Source organism: Balearica regulorum, chromosome 8 (assembly GCF_011004875.1).
Source record: "Balearica regulorum gibbericeps isolate bBalReg1 chromosome 8, bBalReg1.pri, whole genome shotgun sequence".
In the NCBI taxonomy this organism is placed as follows: domain Eukaryota; kingdom Metazoa; phylum Chordata; class Aves; order Gruiformes; family Gruidae; genus Balearica; species Balearica regulorum.
In genome coordinates, this window is record NC_046191.1 from 5,540,973 (window position 1) to 5,566,164 (window position 25,192).

At 47.4% G+C, this 25,192-nt stretch overlaps 1 protein-coding gene across 1 annotated transcript in view; it reads left to right on the forward strand.

Moving 5' to 3' along the window:
• The first annotated feature begins 870 nt into the window (after positions 1-870).
• The window catches only part of PLPP3 (phospholipid phosphatase 3), a 44,332-nt gene continuing 20,010 nt past the window's right edge, over positions 871-25,192 (forward strand). Inside the window, exon 1 of the mRNA XM_075759316.1 lies at positions 871-1,581. Coding sequence (XP_075615431.1) covers positions 1,443-1,581 — 139 coding nt within the window. The 5' untranslated portion in view covers positions 871-1,442. The remainder of the gene's footprint in view (positions 1,582-25,192) is intronic.

Consider the following 25,192-nt stretch of genomic DNA (forward strand, 5'->3'; position numbering starts at 1 on the left):
CGAGCAGTTTCCTTGGGTAGCACACACTCTTCCCACCACCACACCGCTGGCTTTCCTGCTCAGAGCTGCTAGCATCGCCAGCCCGGGTTCCTGGGAAACCCTTCATTTAATTCCTTGATGATTTTTAATTAGACCAAAGGGGCGATTAACCAACATAATAATCCCTCGCCCAACTCCAAATGCTCTCGTTACGCTCATTTTACCAAGGTGGCATTGCTGGTGCAGGAGAGCGAAGCTCCTACGGTTGGTTTGGTGCTGGTACCCGGTGGGCTGGTGGCATGGCCAAACCCATCCTTCAGCATCCTGAGCGGGCAGGGCAGGATCCGGCCCTGCCGGGGCAGCCTGGTTGGGGTCTGCCAGGCACCAGGGTCTGGGGGTACAACACACCGCATCCCCTCGAAACGGGTCTGTCTCAGCACGTGGAGCGGAGCTGGAGGAGGAAGGAAAACCAGGAGAAAAATATTTCAAGTTATTCGTTACTAGTTTTCTCTCCTTCACACCGTTACCACCTTTCAGAGTCCTCCAGTCTTGGATCGGCTGGTTGTTTTCCTTCCCTCCCTCCGTCTCCCATCGCTCTTCTCTTCGGTTTGTGAACGCTAGAGGCTCCCTCCTGGTCTGCGAAAAAAACTTTAGTTCCTGACTCTTTTTTTTTTTTTTTTTAACTTCCCTCAGGAAAAAAATGTGGAGTTAATTATCTATGTAAAATGTCAGATGCAGGAAAGGGGCTGTGCTTACTTGGATATCCCATCCGAGGCGAAGTGACTGATTTTTTTTTCCCCTCTTCTTCTTCTTTTTTTTTTTTTTTTTTTTTTCCTAAGGGGTGGAAAGGACCTCGCGAAATAAAAGTGCAGAAACGAGCCGGTGGCTCCCAGAGCGGCCGGGGCGGGCGCGGCGGGAGCCCCCAACGCAGCGCGGCGCGGAGCAGAGCGCGGAGCAGAGCGCGGAGCAGAGCGCGGAGCCCCGCCGAGCCCACCTGCCCGCGGGACTCAGCATCGCCCGGCTCCTCGCTCCGCACCTTTTCCCTCCGCGTACCGAGAGCTTGATACCCACACACACACACACATATATATTTTTATCCCTCCCCCGGCTTTTCCTCCAGGACTTTTCCACCGCCTTGGGACACCCGCAAACTTCTCCCTCGCTCCCCCTTCCCTCCCGCCCCTCCTTTGCTGGTGGTTTTGTGCTTGTTTTTGTTTTTGTTTTGCTACTTTTTTTTTACTTTTTTTTTTTTTTTTCCTTTGGAAGACCCGCCTGCGTTTCGCCTCCCGTGCCCCACCGGAGAGGCCGGGAGCGGCTCCGGCAGCGCGGGCAGCACCTCCCCGGCGCACCGCGTGTGAGCCCGGCGGCGCGGCTCGGCTCGGCTCGGCACGGCCCGGCTAGGCTCGGTGCGGCCCGGCTCAGCTCGGCTCGGCACGGCACGGCTCGGGCGCTCGCCGCCGATAATGCAGAGCTACAAGTACGATAAGGCGATCCCGCCGGAGAGCAAGAATGGGGGCAGCCCGGCGCTGAACAACAACCCGGCCAAGAGCAGCAGCAAGAAAGCCCTGCTCATCTGCCTCGACTTCCTCTGCCTCGTCATGGGTGAGCAGCCGCGGGGGCTCCGCGGGGTCCCGCGCCCCTTCCCTCCGCTCCTCTCCCCTCTACCCCCCCCCAACACCCCCCCCAGCACCCCCCGGACTCCCACTTCGGGAAAGTTTGGCGGAGGGAGGAAGGGAGGGCGGGCAGAGCTCGGCCGTGCCCCGGCCGCGCCGCTTCCTAAACAAAAGCGGAGCGGGGCGCGGAGCGGGGCCGCCGGCCCAGGCGAGCCGGGGAGCGGGCAGCGGCGGCACCGGGGGCCGGGCGGCGGGAAGCGCGTCCCGCCGGGGTCACAGCGGGGCTGGCGGCGGCGGGGGGAGCGGAGCAGCCGGCTGTCCGCGCAGAGAGGTGTGCACGGCGCACACACACTCCCCCCACCACCCGCCCCGATTTACTGATTGTTATTACTCTTTTATTTATTTATCGGTGTCCCCACTCTGTCATGTCCTGACCCGGGGGTGGGGGGGATAAGGGGGCAGCGGAGGGGGGGGCAGCCCGGCCGCCGGCGGTACGCAGGGGGCACTGTGGGCTCGGGGATGCGCCCCCGGAGGTGCCCCCCGGGCCGTGCCCCGCACCCCGCACCCCGCCCGGCCAGCGGCACCTCGGTAGGCGCCGGGGCCAGCTCCAGGTGGAGGTAGTGCTCTACGGCTGCAACAACCCGCGCAGCTGGGGTGTACTTGTGTTTTTTGTTAATAATGGGGGGGGGGGGGGGGAGAAAGTAGAAACTCTTGCCACTCTAGTTACTTTGTGTTGCTCTGATGTCGGGTTTAGCAGCGCTTGTGCCTTTCTTCCCTCTCCCCTTCTTGCACCCAGGGCAGGCATCTCGCTAAACTCATTTCTTTAAAAGATTGCTTTGAAGTGCTCTCAGGCATCTCGTAGTCGCTGGCAGAGGTCTTAGTTCGCTAGCCTGCTTGGCTTTTGGAGATGGTATGGCATGTAAGGAAACTGTCAACAGTCTGTCTCAAAAAGATTTTTGCATGCCAAAACATCACCCGTTCAATTGTGGCCGCAATGCTGAATATTTAATTGACAGACACAGGCAGGGGAAATCAACTGGCTTCCAACAAAGAGATTAATAACACAACAGCACGTGAGTTTAATACTCCAGACACCACAGTCTTTAAAACAATTGTTTCTGCTTAGAGCCCATTTTTTTAAAGACTGTCAGTTTGATTTAATTTTTCTGTAGTTTATTGATCATCTGGTGTGTATTACGAGGCACTAATACATTAAGAAAAGAGGCATGGTTTTCTCTTTATATTCCCACAAGAATAGAGCCCAGTGCAGAAAGCTTCGTCTTCTTGTATCTGGAAAAAATAAAAATGCTTGATACCCCATATATGAAACTAGTGTAAGTAGAAACATAACTAGCTTGACTTACCTCACTTATTTAAACAGAAGGTTGGATTCCTAGTAAAACAACTTCTAGGAGTCACAACTTTTAAACTTTTATTTACGCAAGTTTTCTTAACTTCAGGCGTTCCTGGCATGAGTAAGTGCTATTTCAATGGGTAAAGGGTTTTGCTTCCCCCTTCTCTGGACTAAGGGTCCTAAATGAAAAAGCAGTTAGTTGACATGTGTTATTCTACTTGTGATAGTGGGTAAACAGAACTTATCAAGCATCACTGGAAGGTATTGTTTGTGGGGAATAATGTGATACAGCAAAAACTGTGATTGTTGCTTTGTTTCACGTTACTACAGGTGGAAATCAGAAAGTAAACACCAGAGTTGGTTTGGATTTTGTTGTTGGGTTGGTTTTTTTTGTTAAGCATGAGGAGCATTTAGAAGTTAGAGCATGAATGCAACAGCTGAAGGAAAGTTTAGATCTGGCTGATGACTGGCAGGTGAAGAGCAGGGTGGGATGTCGTGCTAAGGGAGGCGATTACCCGATGGATATAGCCCATGATGTGTGTTTGGGGATGGGCTTTTCAAATACACCCGGACCAGTAGTATCGGACCTGCTGGTGGATGACTGGGCATGAGTTGCTGTGAAAGCTGGCTGCCCCACTCGCGGGAGGCTTGGCTTGCTCTTCCCTCTGCCTTTTGCTAGGGAAGACTAGGAGCTTGTAGCTTCCAGGCACTTGATTCCTGTTTTCGTCCTTCCTGAGCTTGTAAAAAACCCAAACTCAAACACTTTAAGGTGGAAAAAAAAAAAAAAGGTGCTCTAGCTGAAGTCTGTAAGAGAAAGTTGGACACATATAAGTTAATGGATATTTATGTGTTCAGTAAAAAAAAAAAAAAGAGTCCCGTGTAAGATAATAAAAGCAGAATTGGGTGCAATGACTTGTTTTAAGGTGGAAGTACTCAGTAGAGGTCTTCTGCTGGTGCATGTAGGCACGTGGCCAATGGCCTCCAGTGCAGTTAAACTGAGTTACGCCTCTTGAGTGGCTACCCAAAGACATTCAGAGTAGCAGGGAAACAGAAGGCTTTTTCTCATTTGAGGACCACTTTAGGAAATATTAAAACCAGTCATTTGATTTGCAGAGGTCTGTGACGCTGCCTTGGCTTCTGCTGCAGGTACTGCTGTAATTCTGACCTGAATTGGTTTTCTATGAGGGGGAAAATTAAAAAAATACACTACGGCTGAAATGTCTTTCAGAAATGACACATGTCAGCTCTCTGTGAGGTGGTAGATGTGTACAAACCCTTCTTTGTTTACATACAAATTTAAACAAATTACCCAGAAGACAATTATCATAAACATATAAGAAAGAGTAAGTAAAACAGAGCTATCAGGAGCTTCCTTCAGCTTTAATTTGGCGCGAGTCGTTAGAAAGATCCACTTTCGTCTTTCATTGTGAAGTACAATGGTTATCTTGATAGTAAATGCATAAGGGGAAGATTTGTATCTTCGTTCCATGGGGAGCAAAGTCATGGAACCATTGGCAGAAGTACGTTCCTGGTGGAGTAGGTTGGATGAAGATCTCTGAACCAGACACACCCCCCCGCCCATTTCTCCTGCATTTCCAACTTGTGTTGGGTTGGCAGGGAGCTGAATATTTTGGAATACCCCACTCCTCTAATGAGTGCACTTGGCACTGACAAATCCCTGATTTCTTTCATGAACAAGAGGTTTCATCACTAACACTGAACTTCCCAGAAATTTCATGTCTGTGCTTAACTCGGTAAAAGAGGCAGAAAAGAACTGAGTGTGCATTTATTAAAGCAGGTCATCCGAGGGGGGAAAATAACTTTCTCCATCTGCTTCCTCCTCTCGGGAGGGCTCTGTTTAGAGAATTAGAAGATGCTTCCTGAAATTGTTAGGGCTGCAGGCGAGTTTGGTGGCATGGAAGAGTCCCCACTGCCCTGTCCCTGTCTTGCTGGTCACCATGACACATCTGAAAATGTCATTGAGGAGCTCAGCTGGGGGGTGGCTGAGGTTGCTACTGTCCAGCCAGTTGGTGCCTTCACGTTGTGGGGAACTCTCTGAGCAGCAAAATAAGAAGTGTGATGGGAGAACCTCACTCCACCTTCATCTGATCATCCTCAGCCCAATTGCAGCCCCATCCTTTTGCCGGGAGTTTCTTGCACCTCCTGCCCAGAGCATAGAGTTGTTACTGGTGGGGACTGGTGTGACCTTGGCTGTGGCAGGTCCCACGGGGCGACTTTCCCTGGTGCCGGGAGGTTTTGGTGCCCAGATGCAGCACTGCCTGGAGCTGCTGCAACCAGCCACCACCTTTCTGCAGGAGACATGGGCCGGCTGGGTGAAAAAGCCTCCTGCCCTGACCCTTGAGGTGGGATATTTTGGAGGCTGACCCCACAGGTGCAGCACCTAGGGTTAAATTTACTTCTCTTAGACCTGCTGGTTTTTCCCTTGGCAGGGACTCCCCGTGTTCAGCAAACTCTGCGCAGCCACCTGCGCTCTGCTGACGGGCGCTATGTCGAGCGTTTAATCTCGGCAGAGGGGAAGGCTGTGTCAGCAAGGCCGATAGAGCAGATTAAGGTCTTCGGTAGCTTGTATTTGTGCAGCTTGCGCAGGTAGAACGGCTTCCAAAAAGTTCTGCTTGTGCTATAAAATAGAGGGATTTCATCTGACGTACCTGCTTCCTCAGCTCGTGGAAATCGGGTTTATGGGAGCATATGTTTCAGGCTGGTGAGATGTAAACTGCACATAATTTACTGCCCTTCTTATTTTCCGTCTCTAATTTAATTTTCTCTCTTCTGTCAATCCCAGTTAATCTGTACAACGCAAGTTTTACTGCCTTTGGGAGGTTTTGAAGCAACAGATGGATAGGCTTCTTATGACCTTAGTATCTCTTCAGCTTTCTCACAAATTTGGCATCTCTTCTTTTGTAGTGAGCTTGATGCTAAAATGAACTTTGAAAGTAAATATTTACACTACCACGACCTTGACATGTTTACATAAGTGGGGATATAATCTTATAATTTGGGCTAACAGTTTCGATTACTCTGAACTTTCCTCTTCTGGGTAGAAAACCGTGTCGCCGTCCAGCTTTCAGAAGCAAAAAGCATTTGAGCTCTACCGGGGGCCCTGTTGCTCCGTCACCAAAATCAGCGCAAACAGGCCTGGGATTGTCATTTAAGTGTAAGGAGTGGGAGGAATTAAAGATGAGGTTAGAGTTATTTGGATGCTGTAAAGTTGAATTTGATGAGCTAAGCAACTTTGCTTTGTTTGGGTTGGGTTTTTTATTATTTTTAAGACTACCCTGCTGTGCAGGGTTCGCTTGTTGTGTAGGTAACATCTTTCTATGCACTCCTGAAAATAACCTGCTGACCCAACCATTTCTTATTTTCGGCAAGGGACAAAGAGATCTGACTGTACTAAACCAGCCGGGCAGTCACCACCAAGGCGTTGGGACTTCTCCGTGTTGGGGAGGACGGAATCCATACCACACGCGAGAAGCTGCGTGGGTGGCGAGTCGTCACTGTGTTTTGAGCATCCCTAGGTGGGGTTGGGTCGTTAATGTTTATGTATTGCTTATTTTAATACCTGTAGGATGTCTTGGCGGCAGCGAGCTCCCTGTGAAGCAGCAGGGTCTGTCTTGGGGATGGCTGGTCTGGAAGTGCTTTGGCCAAGGCAGGTTTGCAGAGGTGGCATCTTGGCACGGGGTTGTGTGACTGTATCCCACCATCGCTTGGGAGTAAAGGAGCTTTTTTGAGCCTTGAAAAGCTTCTTATTAAACCAACAGTCAGCATCTAAGCATGATACCCATCCTTAGTTTTGCCTTCTTGAAAGGCAAAAGGAGCCAAAGATGACTGGAAGAAAAGACAAGAGAGAAATATTTTGGAGGTGTTAAAAATAGGGGATTTTTTTGTTTTTATAAAGCCAATGCAAAAGAAAATATGTATCAAGAGCAGGATATTAGTGACAATTATACTTGAGGTGTTAATTGCAGCACAAGGAAATGCTGTACCTATGGCAGAGCGAGTCCTCGGGGGTATAAATCTGCTGGCTTTCCCGAGCCGGTGGAATTTGGCCAGCCTGAAGATGTGTCTCCAGGAAAGCCGAATTAAGTGCAACTGCTTCATGGCCAGAAGTGCTTTGAATTCTGTGTACCTGCTGCTGAGACAGGCAGGAGATGGGATCACAAATTACAGTAGATGACATTTTTGTTTTAAATTGTCTGTTTGTAGTGAGCACAGAAAATACTATAAACATCACTCCCAGATCAAACAGTTAATCTCAGTTTAATATGCATGCCTTTCTTAGGCTGTTTTGGTCTGACTTTGTTTGTCTAGATACCGGCTGAGGGTATATCCTCCAGATGCATGTGCCTCCGTATACCACCCAAAGATGGTTTGCATACCACAGTTGGGGAACCCGGCTGCACGGGCACAGTCTTGCAAACCTGGGTTCCTCTTTAGTGCCTGCATCGGAGATAGGAAGGGTGTTTGCATGCCTCCATCTCTGTCTGAAATGACTTAAAAAGAGAAGGGGGGGGGGGGGAAAAAACCCCAGCTCAGCTTTCTGTAGCTTGCTGTGGCGGAGCAGACTCCATCCTCTCCGTTTCATTCATACAATGCTCCTGCTTCATCCATGGTAATCCAGAAGGGACCGTTGTGGTCGCCCAGTCTGCCTGCGCCTCGAACAAGGGCATGCCTGTTGAAGGCAGCGCGGGGAAAGGCAGCAGCCTTCAAACCCTCCTATTCCAGCGTCAGCACAGCCAGAGCTGAGAACGGCAGCTTCCCCTGGCCCCGCGCATCCCCGGGGGTGGCAGCAGGGAAACCCCCTCCCCGGATGCAGCTTTCCCTCCTGCACAGCAGGATGCCAGCTGGGGTTTCAGTTCAAGTGCTGTCACCTTTTTTTTTCTTTTTGTTCTGTTTTAAGGCCCTGGCTTCTGTAGTGGTGTTGGGGGTTTTTTGATAGGTCAGATTTTGTTTTGTTTTGTTTTTTTTTAAAAAAAAAAGGCTTGAAAATGACAACGAAGTGAATGATAAAGCCTAAAAAAAAAAATAAAATAAAATAATCCAGCATTTATTCTGTAATGATAAAGTCTGAAGTCAGTTTTCTGCATACACTTAATTTTTTTTCTTTTCTTTTTCCACTGGCTGGTGTGGCAGAGGTGTGGGACTCCTGGTACAGCCGAGGCCAAAGCAGCCCCCTGTGCTTCCCACCCTGCGAACGTGGTGCCACAGGCTGCGTCGCTGCCTGGGCGATGGTCCTGCCTGTGCCCAGCCTTCAGTCTGGCTTTGCGGACAGCTTGGCTGGGGGCGTCTCACCAAAAGCTGGGAAGAAGCTCCCCTGTCCATCACATCTCGTGGATCAGCATGGCCACTTTCTCAGAAGGGCATTCTTATCCCTTTTAAAGCCACCCCATCTGTCCCTGGTTTGCTCTCTCCTGTGACATCTACCTCAGAGAAGCGCTACCTGCTCCGCAATGTCAGCAGGTGAAAAGCTCTTTGGGGCAGGTCAGGTGTCCGTGTACGCGGTTGTGTTGGGGCAGCTGTTGGGAAAGTCGTGCTCGAGAGTCCCTTCTTGGTCATTAGCTGCACGCTCTGGCTCAGCTGGAGTGGTGGGATCATGATCAGCAGAAGCTGCTCCTCAAGTTAGACCTTGGGAGGCAGAACATCACCAAATAAAGAGGAATTTGAAGTGTCTTTTGATGCAAACCATCGGAAAACTTGCCTTAAGCGTAAGTTTGTTACCAAGATAATGTGTTAAAAAGTTTGAAAATTAGGCTTGTCCTGGTGGCTTTCTAAGTATCAGGAATTCCTGTCGACTCCATCCTTTCAAGTTGGTCACGTAAGTGGGCTTGTTTTTCACATGCATTGGATGTTTTGAAGACAGAGGGTTGAAAACCAACTCTCTGCATCAAGTAAATGTTATAAGCAGAACATGTAATTTAACTCCAGAGCTTCTGATGCTCTGAAAATGCCTGTGCTCTTTATGCTGTGTGTTCTTGTTCCAGCCTGTAGCTTGCACCCATATATGAGCTTGTCTTATCTGAGCGTATGGTGCTTTCAGTCAGGAGCTACAGGGCTAGGCTGGGGCTGCTAGCCAAAGCCCAAATGAAGCTGCAGTTGGTCCGATGATGCTGGTGATGCTGAATCAGTGGAGAGTGTTCTTAATTCTCCAGTACTTTCCCATAATTTTTCATTCCTTGCCCAAAAAGACATGAAAGCTGTGTTGATTATAGCACAGAGAAGCTTGGGAGATGCCTCCAGCCTTTCTGATAAAACATACCAGTGGGCTTTGCCTACAGTGCCCGAGAGACCCAGGAACATGAGGCTGGACTGGCATCGCTGGGCTAACCCAGACCTCGCCCTGAGCACTGAAGATAGCTGTGGCGTGGAGGTGTCTTTCACCGCTTTGGGCGTTTGCAGATGACAGGCTGTACCTCTTGGAGCCGCTTCACTTTGCTGGCTGGAGGAGATGAGAACAGCGTGGTTCTTCCTTCCACGGGGTTAAGCAGAAAAAGTGAAAGTTACTGGTTAGTGGTTTTGGGCAGCCATCCCTCTTGAAACAAATGATGCTCACCCTGAGAGTTTGCTTTTTCCCAGCAGCGTCGGGGTTGTAGCCGGCTGCTGTGCAAGGGAAGTGACAACTGCGTGGCATCCTGTAATTAGCCTTCACCTGGTTTTACTGTAAATTAGTGCGAATCACAGCCATTTTTGAAAGCTTTTACAGCAGTGTCCCTGGGTCTGATTGTGCGTGTACTGGAGACAGGCACTGCATGCAAATATTAATAGCGTTGCTCTTAATTCAGCGTGTGCTTATGCAAAGCTGAGACATCATCGTTCGCCTCAAAATAGCTGGCCACTGAATTTGAAAGCCAGTGTGCCAAATGGACTCTGGGCTGCTTGTCTTGATGCTCAGCAAGTTATTTATGACCTCCGTTTTGGGGTGGTGTGATGCGCCTTTCTTTAAGCCCGGCTGCAAGGCTCAGCTTGAGACCCTGGTTATCGTTCCCACCGACGCTGACAGCGAGGTCTTTGCTCTGCTCTTTGTAGCAGCGCAGCATCCATGGCAACCGGTCCTGCACCCCGAGCATTTTGAGGGCTTCCAAGGCTTTTCTGCAAAGCCCGCCACTCTTTAAAGTGTTAGTTTCCAAAATAGTGTGGCGAAACACTGATAAGCAGGTCTGGTCAGTGAACACCGGGTGCCTTCATGTTCTGAGTGATGCTCACGGAGTAATTTTGGATGGACGGTAAGCTGATGGCAGGCAGCAAAACTCCTTTGAAGTGGATAGCTGTGAATCAGTTTGGTGTTAGCAGGCTTCCGAAGCTGCTCTTTGATCACTGATCAGACGGCCCTTGCTTTTTGGGGAGCTGCTCCTCCCGGGTTGCCGCCCAGCCGAAGCACCAGAGGAGTCCTGTGCCAGGATTTGAGCCCTGTCGCCCATTGCTGGGGAGGTTTGTGCCTCTGGGAGTTTCTAAACTAAGGAGCCAGGGAGCGTGAAGGAGGGCAGAGAGCTGGACGGAGCCCGGCGAGGGCACGCTTTGAAGGCAGTATTTCCAGCACCCAGGTACCCGGTGGGGCTTTCAGAGCTACTGAAGTACCTCGAATTCCTAACAATTGCAGTGAAGCTGCAAACTTCAATGCTTCTGCCAGTCCTGCCAGGCCATCACCAGCCTCCCGAGGTATCTTTTGAGATCAGATCCTCAGCGATGTGCAACCACGGAGGAGAAGTCTGTGGCTCCAGGGCTAGGGCCAAAGCGTGTCCCTAGGACAAGTGTGCACCTGTCCTGGAGCTTCCCATCTCGATTCCTGTAAAAGCTTCCCCGGATGGCTCTGTTCCCATGCTTCTGTGTTCTGCAGAAAAGGGAAATGACCTCAGATCACCCGCTGCAGCAGGACCTGGCTTGTCTGTTCTCAAAATAAGAGCTGAAGTTTTTCTGGGTAAGGATATGGGGGGAAAGGTGCACCCAGACATCTGCCAGTTGATTACCCGTGACACAAATGGCTAACTCTCAAAGGAAGGGCTTGGAGGGGCTCTAGCCTACTCATACTTGCCAAGATAAGAAAAAATTCCCTTTGCCTGACCACAAGAGGCTATGTTTTCAGTAGAGGTCTCGGGGTTTTTTGTTGTTTGGGGGTTTTTTTTCTTATCAAAGTTTACAGCATCAGTGACTATCTCATCAAATAATTCCATTTTTTTCTCCCGTAATCTGGAATGGAGGGGGTTTTTTTCATCTAACACTCCTTGTTTCTTGACCATCCCTGCAGCTTTAGCATGCAGTTGTCATTCTGCTGCAGCTCCCACAAAGCGGCTGAAAACCAAGGTAACAGCAACATTTTGAGTGAAGGGGATGAAATGTGGAATAGGTTCAGCGTATTTCTTTGTCATTGTTGGAGTCCTATTCAGTCTGGAGCTGAATAGGAGGCTGATTAGCATGTGGAAGCATTTCTAAAGCATTGGGCTGTGAGGTTTGGGTGGTTTGTGGTTGGTTTTTTGTTTTTTGGTGGGTTTTTTTTTTTCCTTAAAGGAGAAGTTTTGTGGCATTTATTTTTCTGACTGAGCTGGCATGAGTCTTTGTCAAATGTAAAACCCATGGAAAAGTCAAATAGCATTTTGGAGAAAGCCCGTTTTGATAAATCACTGCGTGCATTGGGCACAAAGAAGTTTTCCAGTGCCTAAAGCTCTAAGAGCTACTGCAGAGTCTAGGGATGCAGCATGGTAAAACAGCCAGACAAGTGGGACAGAGTTTGCGATGCATCTGGATTGTGGATGTAACTTCAGGGACTTTGCAGACAACTTCAGTGAGAGCAAAAGCAAAGCTGGATGTTGCTTTACGAACGCAGGATCGGGTCCGCAGTCTGAAAATCCACCTGCTTAAATGCTCAGCGTTTTGCTTTCAGAGTGAAAGATATAACGCTGAGGTCGATTAAAACGCTAACTGCAAGTGAAAAAACAACTTTTTCCCCAATGAAATTGCTTCAAGTCCTGGTCCTGAGGCCCGTTTTGGAGAAGAGGGTTGATTTTTCCCTTTGGTGTGGGGGCAAGTTGTGGGGCTGGTGTTCCAGCTAGTCCCTTGCTTCAAGGTGTGCTGTGTCTTGCTTCGAGTAGTAACTGAAATTATTGTCTTGGTACTGCTTGTGGGTCTGTCTGATTTGGGGGTGTTTGCAAACCCCAAGGGAGATTGGGGGGACCCTGTTGCATGCCAGGGGTTGCGTGGATGTAGCACGCTTCTGCTCCGGAGCTTGCAGATCGAGCGGGCAGTGCAGGAAAATGCATTTAATTTCTGGGTGTAATGAGTGATGGAATTGAAGTTGCATGGAAGGCTCATGACAGCAGTTGGAGTCAAACCCTCTTGGTGGTACATGTATGGACCAGACCCCGTGCTTGGGTTTCTCTGAAGAGCAGTGATGCTTTGTCTAGTTTTCTTTCAATTATTCCAGTTTAAGAGAGGAAAAAGTGCCTCGGCAGCTCACTGACATGCCTTAATGTAGGCTATTGAAAGCTGATTAAAGCTATTGTTTAATTAAGGAGAACTTAGCTCCTCTGGTCACAATTCATGATTAAAGGATTGTTTGAAGTAATTCTGCAATACTTTCTTTTTCTTTTTTTTCTTTTTTTTTCCCCTCCCTCTCTCCTTTAACGTGAAGAAAGTTCCTAGCACTGTACGTGCCCCAGCACCGAGGTTTTGAACGCTATTACAGGACCGCAAACCTGCTGGCGAATCTGGCCGCTGCCAAAGGCATCTGAACATTAAAAAGCCCTGCAGAGGGGTGGGAGGGAGTTCAATCTCAGGATACGCTGATTTGGAAAGGGAATCCAAACAAAGAGGCTTTTCAGCAGAAGCTGAGGCTTGGCTTCTCTCAAGGGCAGTTTGGGCTTGGGGAAGCATCCGGGAGGCAGTGAGCGGAGCAGGAGTACATGAGCTGGATGCCGCGTGGTGTAAGGTTTCCCAGCACAGCACGGTTTTGTGTTACAGGCTGGGGAACTGGCTGCAAGCGCTCCTCGCTCTTCTTTTTCTATTTTTTTTCCCCTCCTTTTATTTCTGTTGGAAACAAAAGAGAGGTTTAGGCTACTTTTTTTTTTTTTTTTTTAAATAAAGGAAAAATAAAGGTTCGCATCCCCTGCCCCACCTCCTCTGCAGGTTTGGCATGCGTCTGGCTGTAGATGCTGGAGGGGAACCCATCGGTGTCTCCGACCTGGAGAAACCCTTTGGTGGGTCCCACACCGGCCTCGTAGGGACATTTTAATTTTGCTCACAGGCTCACCGCGGGCAGGCCGGCAGGAGCCCAGGGTGCTGGGGGGACAGGCACCTCCTAAAGAAGGGTCTGGCTCAGATAACAAGTGAAATGAGGTGGATGCTGGAGCACCCTCCTCACAGCAGGATGGACACAAAGTGTGTGTGGGGGTGTCTGCCGGGCCCCCTGTTCCCACGGTGGCACCTCCAAGTGCCACCACGCTCTCGAGAAGTGCCAGGAAGAGCTGAGCAGGGAGGAGGTGCTCCCAACCATCCCAACCAACCAGTTGGGGTTTTTTATAGGCACCAGATGGTTTTAATAGAGCAAAGCTGAACTTCTTATGACCCTTCCCCACAGACGTTGTTTGTTGTTTTGTAATTGTGGCCAGGACAAAACCATGTCCCAGAACCTGCAGTGAGTGTGAGAGCTTGGTGCCTGGTGCTGCCTTCTCCCACCCTACTGCGAGCCCCCCCTTCTACCCCCTGCTCCTCCGCCTGCCCTGCCTCCAAATTATCTGGGGGAAGCTGCTGGGCATGAAAGACTTGAGGCTTTCCACCGATCCCTGGTTAAAGAGATTAGCAAGAGTACAAATTGGAGAAAACCGAAACATCTAAAAGCGAAGCGCAAGGAAGCAATAAAATGTCAGGCCGTGTTTTCCCTTTGAGTTGATTAAAAATTCTTCTGATAAGCGAGAAAGCTTTCATGGCTGGAAAAGACCTGTATCGTGTCAAATGCAGTGAAAGGTTTATTAGAAGGATAAAGTTGTGTGAGCGTTGGGTTGTGCTCGCAGCCCTTCTGGTGTTGAGTTATCCCGCAGGGCTGAAGGCGTATTGCAATGGTACGGGAGCAAGAAGTGTGATGGAGAGAGGAAAATGTATGGAAATGGGGGTGTCTGGAGGGGAGAGAGGGAGACACGGGGTTCTGACACGCAACTGTGAGAAAAATTAACATAGAAACTGGCTGTTGGGGAAAGCTGTATGACAAAGGTAAAGGGAGAGCAGCAAAAACTATCAAACTGTAGCTAATGAGGATCCTGGGTGTTATATGTATATCCATAATGCATCCAAACCTATGATTTTTGAGTGCCTGGTTGTCCTGTGGCTGGTACCTTTGGGAGCAATGTTACATCAAGGCCGACCGCTTCTGCAAATTCCCCCTTGCAGCCCCTGTGTCCAGTCTTGTTTCTGCCCAGGAGCATCAAACCTCTGGTAAATGTGAAATCATGCCCATCTCACGTGCCACTTGTTTCATGGTGGCTCTGGGGCCACTGAGGTCCTGCAGACTGCGGGGAGGAGAAGTTCTCACCTTGGCTTTTGGAAAGTAGAAAGTCAAGCAGAAGGAAATGAGGGCTGGGTCTCCTGCTCTCCATGGGGAAAACCAACAGTGATGGCAAACCAGCGTGCTTGGAGATCTGCTGCCAAGATGCTCCACTGGGCCCATGGTTTCCCCTAAGCTTGAGAAATCTGGTTGGGGATCAAGACAAGATAAGAATGAAAAAGCAGGAAAACAAAAGGTTTGCTTCCGTGCCGTTGTATTTGACTTCCCAAGGTTTTAATTGCCAAGGGCTGCATTGGGAGCCAGCTGGCTGCAAAGGGATGCAGATCTCAAGTAGAGATGGGCTTTTTCTTTTTTTTTTTTTTTTTTTTTTTCCTCTGAGTATCTAATAACTGTTATATTTTTCCAGCAGGAGATGCAGCTTTGCACACTTTCCCCCCCTCCCCCAAGATGAATTATCATTTTTAGGTACCTGCGTCCTCAGCTTCTCCAGCTGCTCTTAAAGCTTCTGCTGCTACTGCACGAGCAGCAGGAATGGCAAGTATGGGGTCCAAATTGTACCTGAATTTTAGAGTTTTTCACCTTGGAGCAGAAAAGTATGCTTTATACGAAGGGAAAATACAGTAGGCGCACTTGGTGCGTGGGCCAGGGGCTTGCAAGAAGGGGTTCATGTGTCCCTGCAGATGCTGGTGCACAGTGACAACAGGATCAGGCCCACCGGTGTGTGGCCTGGGAACAGGCTGGACAATCCCAATTTTGCTGCCAAAACCTTACTTATTGTACAATAACTTGAAAAGAAGAAAAAAAGGCCATCTTTTTTTTAAAAAAAATAAATAAATAAAGCATGGGGTATTTGGCACGCTGGTTGTATAAATCTCAACATTAGCTACCTGTGAATCATCCAGCAGCATGTTAATTGGTACCCCTCGGTAGATGAGGATTTGGCATCAGGTCTGCATGTAATTACAAGCCACACACAGAAGGACACAGGCAGCTAATGAACTCCTGCCAAACTCCAGCTCCGCTTCTGCGGCTTTTGAAGTTCCCTGGTCTTTCAGCATTTTGTATAGTAAGCACTGAAAGGCATCAAATCACTCCTTTGACAGCGTTTAGAAAGGGTTGGTTTGTTGAATAACTTGAGTCTCTCCAAAGTCCCATCTGAGAACTGGAGCATCTATAGGCGCCTTTCTCAACGGAGCGGTAAATAGGCTGGAAATAGAGGACACCCCCTACGAACTGCTGAGCTCCTGCCTTGCCGATGGGAGCCAGTGGGCTCCGGTTGCCACGATGGGCTGCAAGAAAAGAAACTATTTCCATTTAAAAAAAAAAAAAAAGAAAGAAAAAAAATCCTTTAAAACAACCCCACTGATGGTACAGGCTTTTTCCCATGCATCAAAGGGCTTAAAATGGAGGTTGTGCAGAGTGGGTTGCAGCACGTCGCATGGGTCCGTGGTTGCATTGGTGTTACGAGGGAGGTGGTAAATGGGTTTTTGTGATGCTGGATTTGGAGGGTCGCGGGGCTTTTTTGCGGCTGTTTTGTTGCTGGGATCAGATTTGAGCCCAAGCCCTTCTCCTCCCCTTGTCATGTCTGAGGTGACAAAAGGAGTTGCTCTTGAGATAAAAACAATTTCCATGAAAACTTGCGATTTTCAGGCAAACATACCAGGCGGGTTTCATGGCAGTACCATGGTGAAGAGGAATAATGATAATGCAACTTGGCACGAAGCCCTTCCAAAAAAAAAAAAGGGGGGGGGGGAACAGAAGAGCCTTTGTCAAAATTAACTGCAATAAAGAAAAAGGGACTGCTATTCCCTTGGGCTTCTTTAACCTTTTTTCCCCAATTTATTCACACTTTCCTTGACAGCAGGGCACAGCATTGTTACAGAGGGGCTGGAAAGGGAAATTGGGAGTTATCCGTTTTTGGTTTTAAAGAGCACAGTACACGTTGTGTCCCTCGAGTCAGCGTGAATAGTGGCTTGGCTGTCGCCTGCGCTGTTTGGATCCAGCCCGATTTATACCGTTCCCTAAGGAAACGGGGCTATGAAATGTCACCTGGCCGCAAAACGCAGTCATCGCGGCGAGGTTGGGGCTGTGCGTGGGAAAGGGGCTCTGGTGACACCGGGTGTGACGAGGTGGACGCGTTCGCAGTGGCTGGCCCTGTGCTTGTAGAAGAGGGCGGTGAAATTTTAGGTGTTGCTGTGCCACTGCTGCGTCACCTGGATTTGCAGAGTATGCAGATTTTTTTAGGGGGATAAAAAGCACCCAGAAGTTTGAGATGGTGTGCAGCGTGGAACCGTGCTGTCAAAAAAAAAAAACCAAACAAAAAACAACCCCAAAAACCCCCAAAAATCTCTTTGTGGCTTCCAGGGACCCAAATAATTCACAGGGTCTCGTCCAGGGGCAGATGAGTCCTTGTGAGCAGCGTGGGGTGGGCATCTCTGTCACTGCGGGTGAGGGGTTGTCATGAAAGTATCCCGTTCTCAGCTGCTTTCCACCAAAGTAACGCAAAGTTCTGCAGGCAGCACAGCCAAGGCAGCGAAGCATCACACCTCCACCTTCCCCTGCAAAGTCTGCCCTCCCCACAACATGAAGCTATTTTAATTTGGAGCATGATTTATTTTTTTTTTGAATGTTATTTGGATACCAATGCAATCTCCGTTTATATCGTATATTGTTATGCATTAGGGCGCAGCTCTCATGCAGTAACTGCAGTCAAAATACAGAGAAGGGAGAAAAGAGATAATTTTACACCTTTTTAACCCATGGCGAATAGGCAAAGCCTTACTGAGCTCCGCTCCAGGGCCCACTGAGATCAAACCCCCAACGCTTGAAGGGCCTTGGGGTCATTTCCACTCGTGCTCACGTTTTTTTTCACCTTTCTTTCAGCACTGTGTACTGTACATTATATCCTGGAAACTCTACCAAATCTCGACTACCGAGGGGGAAAAGTTTCATTTCCAGTTAATCAAGGGAGTTGTGTAATACCATTTTCTCCTGGGGAACTTCCAGAAAAAAGAAAGGAGGAGAAGGAGGGGGAAAAAGAAAAAAAAAAAAAAAGGGGGTATTATATACAGCAAGTATATTAAGAGGAAATAAATTATGAATTAAAAGTGATTAGTGAACTTTTAAGGAAGAGGTCAGAAGTGCCTTTTGGACTACAAACTTTTTAAGCTTTCAGTGCTTGTATTCGGTTACAGAGTTATAACCCGGCCTTATTTGTGCAGGTGGCTGCTGCTTCAAATCCGAAGAAGGATTTTGCATTTACAATAGGTACATTGACAGAACTGGGTCAGAAAGCTACTCGCGGCAGGTTTCAGCACTGTAGACGCAGGCTTTGCCTCCTCCTGCACAGGGGCAGTTGCTCCCAAAAACGTGCTTAATTACAGCTGCAGTGCCTGCCCGGGATGCTCTGGGAAGGGGGAAAGGAAGTTTGGGAAGTTCAGCAGATAATTTTTTTTAAAAATTGTTTTTAAGGAACTTGATGTTGACCAGGTGAACTGGCTTTATTTTTGCTTCAAAAGCTTTGCACCTTTATTGGGTTTTTTTTTGGTTTTTTTGTTTTAAATAATCCAGAGAATTTTGTTGACTGCGTTGTATTGGCCACGGTTTTATATTTCCACTCGCTCTCGTTAGGGTTCGGCGTGGCTGCGCAAAAAGAAGGAGCCAGGGCTTATGCGTGGTGGTGTTTGGGGGCAGTAAGCTGAGATAAGGAGTCTCTGCTTGATATTTTATACATTAAAACAACACCTACAGCCCACAAAGCTTTCTTCTTGAATAGAGGTTGATGGAGTGGAGCGGATTTGTTGTTGTATGGAGAAATATTATGGTTCGCGCAGCCGATGTGTGTCAGTGGGGTGACGTGGATGAAGGGCAGCAGCAGCTCTGCTCGCCATCACATTGGTTTGGAAGAAAGCTCCTAGATTTCCCCCAAAGAAATGGGGTGTCGCACCCCTTTCCCGCAGCGTGAGCGTCGCAGGGCCGGGCAGTGGTCCGAGCCCTTCCTCGAAGGCAGAGCTCGGAGGAGTCGCGGCGAGGCAGGGCTCGTTCCAAACCCTGCTGACCGGCAGAGTAAACCGTGTTCGCTTCGTTTGTAATTGAAAACATAATAGTCGCCGCAGCGTATTTTTCACACGATCCATTTGCCCTCAGTATTGCAGAGTTCACAGACACATTTTTGATTTTTTTGATTTTTTTTTTTTCTCCCTCTATTCAAGCTGGGTCATCCTAGGTCAGACTTCTCATATCTGCAAGATCTTCCAAAGCACTTGGATGTGTAGAGGTGCCTCAAAAGATGCTGACGCAATAGAGTTTTCATGGTGTATCGCATTTTATTCCTTGCTGTAGACAATGTGAAATGATGGCTTTGTTTCCATCATGTTTGACTGGAGCTGGATCTGGGTTCCTGTTGATAATGTCTTTTGTATTCACCTTCTCCAACTTTTGCTGGTTGGCCAGTCTGGCTTAAATCTGTTTTACCTGACAAATGCAGAATTTTATATGCATCTAGGTATTGTGGCTTGGATAAGACCTTTTGTTCTTATTAATGCATTTTTTTTTAAGTATTAAAAATATATGTGTGCTTTAATATAAAGCCCTTTTAATACATCAGCTCATGCCAAACTCCCAGGAGGAACAACGTAACACACTTCTTAGAATTCCCTTCTCCTCTTTCCCCCTTTGTATGCTGTGTTTACCGCTGGAACTAGGTAACAGGTACTCTCTAAAAGCAGTATTTCTCCCAGCAAAACCAATGGCAACGCTCCTGTTTGTCTGGAGCTCTTGGAGCGCGGGGCTGGCACGTTGCGTTCCAGCCGCACGAGGAAGCGCTTCTACCGAGGTTTCAAATCCAGAGGAATTTGCAGCGCTTGAGAATAATTTGACATTTGGTTTAAAGCATCTGCGGCCAAGTGGCTTTCTATAATAATATTCTCCCAGGATGGTTGGGTCAATAAGCATGCTCCAGGTTGCACAGGGCTGTATTTACTGCAAAGGATGGGTATGTCTCTGGGTAATGGGTTTGGGGAGCAGGCAGAGATACCTGTCATTCCTGCCACCACTGCCGGTTCCTTTTAGAGGCACTTCTCAAACACCTCTGCAGTTTGGGGTCATCAATATTATAGCGTTGTCCATAGAGAAAATGAATATTCTTGGCTTTCTGGTTGTTTGTTGTTGCACTAGCAGGCGTGAGAAGGCGTTTTGCCCAGTGTTCCTGAATAACCAGTTCTTATTTAAAAACAAACAAACAAAACCCCAAAAAATAAGAACCCAGAAAACGTCTCCATCTAGGTCAAAATGAATCCATGTCTGCCCACTAGGAAGTCTCATGGACTCTGTGGACCAAAAATGGTGAGGTTTACATTGAAGTTCCTATGATTTGGCTGAAATGTAATAAAGTGGACTGAAATGTCACCCCCTTGATAGGAAGGACACCAGATAGATTGGCATAGGTAGGTGCCAAAGTTAGTGTGAGTTACATGGGAGAACCTACAGCAAATAGAAAATGAACTGATATCTTGGGTTTTGTGGAAATCAACCCATTGTGTCCTAGGACTTTTCCAAACAGGTCAAATCAGAGAAATTCAATATATGCTGATCCTTGTTTATTTGTTCTTTAATACTCTGAAGCAGGTACCTGTTCTACAGTAAAGTCTAGGGTTTGTTTGTGTGTTTAGAGAATTGTCTATCCTTATGTGTCTGTGTAGCTGAGAGTAGTGGTACTGTAATAGAGTTGAATGGGAATCTGTTTTGCAAACACCGATATTAGATGTGTTTCCAAAATACAGGCAGATGCACAGAGCAGTCTTCTGGACTGCTGGAACCAAGGTGAAGAACAATTAACACTGAGCAGGTAATAAAATACAGACTTGAAGGTACTCTGTATTTCTGATGTTAGCCTCGTTGTCTCTTGTGAATATATAGACATCAAGTATCCAGATTCAGTCAAAAACCATTGAGAAGGAGGCCCATCACCGACATTTTCAAGACCTTTGAAAATCGCAACATAGTGGCCCAATCCAGCCCGCAGCAGGATCCTTCTTTTGGCTACGGGTGGGCTGTGGATCAAGATCTGTGTCCCTCAAGATTATTTTTTGGTTGACCGAGTTCCTACCCCTCCTTCCCCCACCCATTTTGTTGGTACTGGTGCAGAATCAGGCCCTATTGTGATTGTCAATGTATGCCTGATATGATGGAAACATGGAAATACTTCTGTTCTTCATGTTATTAAATTTTACCTATGTGCATACAAATATATATAATGTCAACTGGCTGATTCAGTAGTTGTTTGCTCTTGCAGCAGCTTCCAAGGCTGGTCTGCAGGGCTGCGATTCTTCTCTAGAAGTTGGGAAGCCCACTTTTAAAGCCCCGATAAAAGCCTACCATAGGCTAATCTAGTTTTTATGCATTTTAAAATATGTACAAATGTTGTAAACCAAATAAGGTTTGTATGTACCCAAGATCAGCCACTGAGTACTTCAAATAGAAAGCCCGTCACTTGTAGGTACCCAAATATTTACAGAGTGTGTCTTGGATGAGGAATTAGATGCCCCACTCGGTCCTGCCAAATTATTTAATGATCTTTTTCACTTAAGATAGACATCTAATCTACCGAAACCTTAAAAACACGCCCAGGACCTGGACATTGGCAGCCAAACACATCACAGAGTGCTTGTTAGAAATTACCATTGCTTTGTTGAGATAGCCAGCAACATCCCACTGACCTGCAGGGTTGGAAGAAGAAAGATTTAGTGGGGAGGAAAAAACCAAACCAACCTCCATCAAACCCAAACATTTAAAAAAAAAAAAAAAAAAAGTGTTTAATTTGGTGCAAAGGTGAAGGTTGGGCTGGGAAGGAGAGCTGCATGGGTGGGTCACTGCAGAAAAGCCTTTTCTCCTCCCTCCGCAGCTTTTCCAATGGGTGGCCAACGAAAGCTTATCCCCTTTTTAAAATTTTTTTTTTTCCCTATTAAATCCGCACAAGCCTTAACTTTTCAAAGACTCTGAGATTCAAAGTGCCGTACCCAACACAGAGCCCTTTTTTCTTCTGCCTTTGATTTTATGCACATTTCAAGCTGGTCAGAGAGTACATGCGGGTTTTGCAAGGGTTTTTGTTTAGGCTTAGTGATGGGGTTTTAGCTTTCATGCTGCCAGCTTTCCCAAGATTATTGCCTATTAATTGCCTCTTAATAAAGGTGCTGACCAAGGGAAAGGAGTATTTTTTTCCCTTGGTGCTAGATTTCCAAACTTGATTTGTTTTACTAAATAGAAAGGCAAATGAATTTAAACCTTGCACTGAGATATTTTAGTGCAGGACACCAGTGGTTAGAGATCACCAAGTTACCTGGACTTCCTACCAACAAAAGCAACATCATTTTTCAATGTCCAGCCCCACGTCCCACGGCGCCTTGCACAATTCGTTAGTGTCCATACCTGCTCCATGCTGCTCAGAGCAGGGCTGAGCCCGTTTGGATGGGACAGGATCAGTCCCCAAGAGCTTTCTATTACACTCATGGTTTGGAGTGCTGTTTGATCTCCTGTAGCATAGTGTAGATAAAAGCATGTGGCTGGGATTTCCTTGTTCTGTTATTAAAGCAAAAAAATCCCCTTTATATAAGGAAAAGAAAAAAAACAAAACCCCTTTCCTTTGCATTGTGAAGGATGTTACAATCCAGGAGGTAATCCCAGCTCCATTTACCTTTTTTGCATTGGAATAAGCAAATCTGGTTGTTCTGTGCGTTAGTTTCCTCTGTCTGTGAGATGGGCATAAGAGTGCTTTTCTGGTCCCGCAGTCTTACATGGATGCGCCAGGGTTACCTCCATGCCTTAGGGTACGGTCTACATGCTGCTGTGTAATTTCTCAGCATGGGGACACCAGTATTAATGAGGATGTGAGGCCTTTCTACAGCGTTACTAAAGATTTTGCAGTAGGTCTGTACATGTAGGTGCAAAGTAGCCAAGTAGGACCATTTTTGGAGAGGAGTGACCATCCCAGAATCAGTGTAATTTTTTGCCTGCTGTGAATTGCTCACTTCAATGCAAGTCACTGTTCGTTACCATTTTCTGAAATGTACTTCTTGTATTCTCAATAGTTTTGTACGGTGGGTAGGAATGGGAAATGGTGGAGGTTGAAAACTTAGCACCTTTGTGGGGTTCAGCTGTTGAACTTGTAGATGCCAATCACTGCAGCCAGGGATGCATAATCTGAATTTCCTATTAAGACGCTGAATCAGAGAAGTAGACTGGGGCAGAAGGGAGGAGGCCAGATGTACCATGAAGATGGTACAACCCTACGCTGCTTGCCTTCCATGTCCAAGGGCGTGTGTGCTGTAGCCCCACTTCTGGATGCACACCTTTGCCTCCAGCAGATCTCCCAGGGGGAATAATGGCTCTGATGTTTTGCTGAAGCATCCCAAAGGCATCTTTCTCTGTGTTTAATTCTCTGTTTTCTTCCACGCTTCCCTCTGTAGTGTTTTTCTGCAAAACCCATTCTCTAGTTGCCTTTTGGCACTGCTACAGGCTTCTCTGTGCTGGAACCCCCTTGCCAAAAAATATGTGGGTGGTGACCTAGTCATTTAGACAACCTGTCCTCCAAGAAATAACCTTGTGGAAGAAGAGCTATCTTGAGCACGATTTACCATTTGGCATGGGCTGAGGTCTTCAAGTCTTCTCTTCCTTGGGTTGAAAAGGAGCCTTTGGCCCAGCCCTCGAAATCAAGGGCGTGTTATGTCTTCGAAGTAATATCCGTTCAGCTACGGAGAGTATGTTTATGTTTCTCATGTTTAAAAAAAAAGGGGGGGGGGCAGGGGGAGGAAAAAAAAAGGGAATCTGAGGTTACTGTTTTGCTGGAAAAATGTCAAGACTTGATTGGCAATATCCCACTAAACCACAAGTTCGTAGGAGAGAAAACAAAACCATTGGATTTTCTGAACTATGCCTATGCGCACTTTAAGAAAATGTATACCATATAGGTCAGTTATGCTCTTATTATAGCTGTGGCAAGCGTACGTATAATTGAAACGCGGAAATACTACCCCATGCTGTTCAATGAATGAAGGGAAAACAAATCTTTATTATTCCTGGGTTCACATAATATATAGGAGCACTATTGTCTTTTTTTTTTTTTTTTTTAAAGCCAGTTTTAGCTTTCAGATGTATTTTATTGTCTGTGGGAACATGTGTTTTACAGACCTGTCATGTGAAAGCTATTAACAAGAGGAACTGGAGAAATAACAATAAGCCACGTAACCGTGGCATGTCTACTCCCCGAGTTCAACTGTTACGCCGCTGCTTCAAGTGCATGTGAAATTGGATCGTGCCAAGCAACATTAGCTCTTCTCCTGCAATTTTTCATTGGGAAACTAAGGATTTTTTAAGTGGCCTATTAATATCAGATTGCTGGCATCAGAGGCATGTTTTGGGGCCAAGCTGGCTAGGCATCAAAACAGTTAAATAGGGGAATGAAGATCAACTGGATTCACACGAGATGTCCGATTTTATTTACCATATCTGAGCTGGGCAGGCGGTTCTGAAACCTTTCCTCGCTGGTTCACACGTGTGGTGGAAACCATCCTGCCCTGCCCAGTGCCGCGGGGCCTGGCGCTTGCAATTAACCCATTTCCAAAGTTTTTTAGAGAGGATCTGAAGGGAGTCCTGAGCGATGGCCCTGGCCGCTCTTGGGTACCTCAGAGGCTTCAGGTCTGCGTGTGGTTGTCCCTGCTCAGAGATGATGGAGATTTTCCTTTTTCTTAAGACTAACAAAACCCCCTAATAATCCAGGATTAGGCAAACCTATTAACATATAAGAAAAGGAGCCGAAATGGATTGCGCAAAGTGAAGTACAGAAAGTGGTTCATGTGGAGATGGGGAACATTATTTTGACGACACCTTTTAACAACCTGGATGGCACCCTTGCTAATCACATCTAGCAGGTCGTGATCACTACAAATGTACCATGGACAAAGTTAGGTGAAACCCATCAGCACTTTGGTTTTTTTATTTATTTTTTATTAATTTTAGAAAGAAAAAAACCCCTCTGATGTCTTAGACTTCTTGCTGTGTAAACAAACTCGCAGATACTTAAGCAAGTTAGTGGTCGACAAATATTCCCTAGTGCTTTCTGTAGGATCTGGGCGTGAGACCTGTTGCCTTGGCCCAAGGACAGCTTGAACCACCGTGCATTTGTTTTCCCCTTACCTGGGTTTCGCTTTGCAAGTGGGAGGAAGGGTTTCCTGTACCTTGTGGTTTGTGATTTACTCTGAACGTGGGTTTCAGGGAATCTGGGGCTTGTTTTGGAGGGGATGTACCGCTCCTCTCGGTGACGGGCTTAATAGCAAAGATGGATGGGGAAACTGAGGAGAAGGGAAGGAGGGTGTGCTACTCAAGGTAACATCGTGGCTGGGAAATATCCCAGAGCTCTCCTACCAAGTTTGAGGCAACGCTGTATTTCTCTGAAAGACTTAAAATATGGAATAACAGACATGCAGCAATTTTGAGGTGTCCCCTCTATACCACGTGTCCTGACCCATCACTCCATGATTTTGAGCAGATTTTCTCCGTGCCTGGTGCAAAGGTCTAGCTGAGCTGTGCAGACACAGGTTTCCAGCACGGAGGGTTCACAAACAGTGTTTAAAAACAGATTTCACATGGCTTTAATGTGATTGAAGGCGAACGGGCTCTGATGGGAGTTCAGCAGCTCTTGTGGATGGGCTGGTCGGGTGCGTGCTCAGCTTCCCCTTGCATGGATGGGTC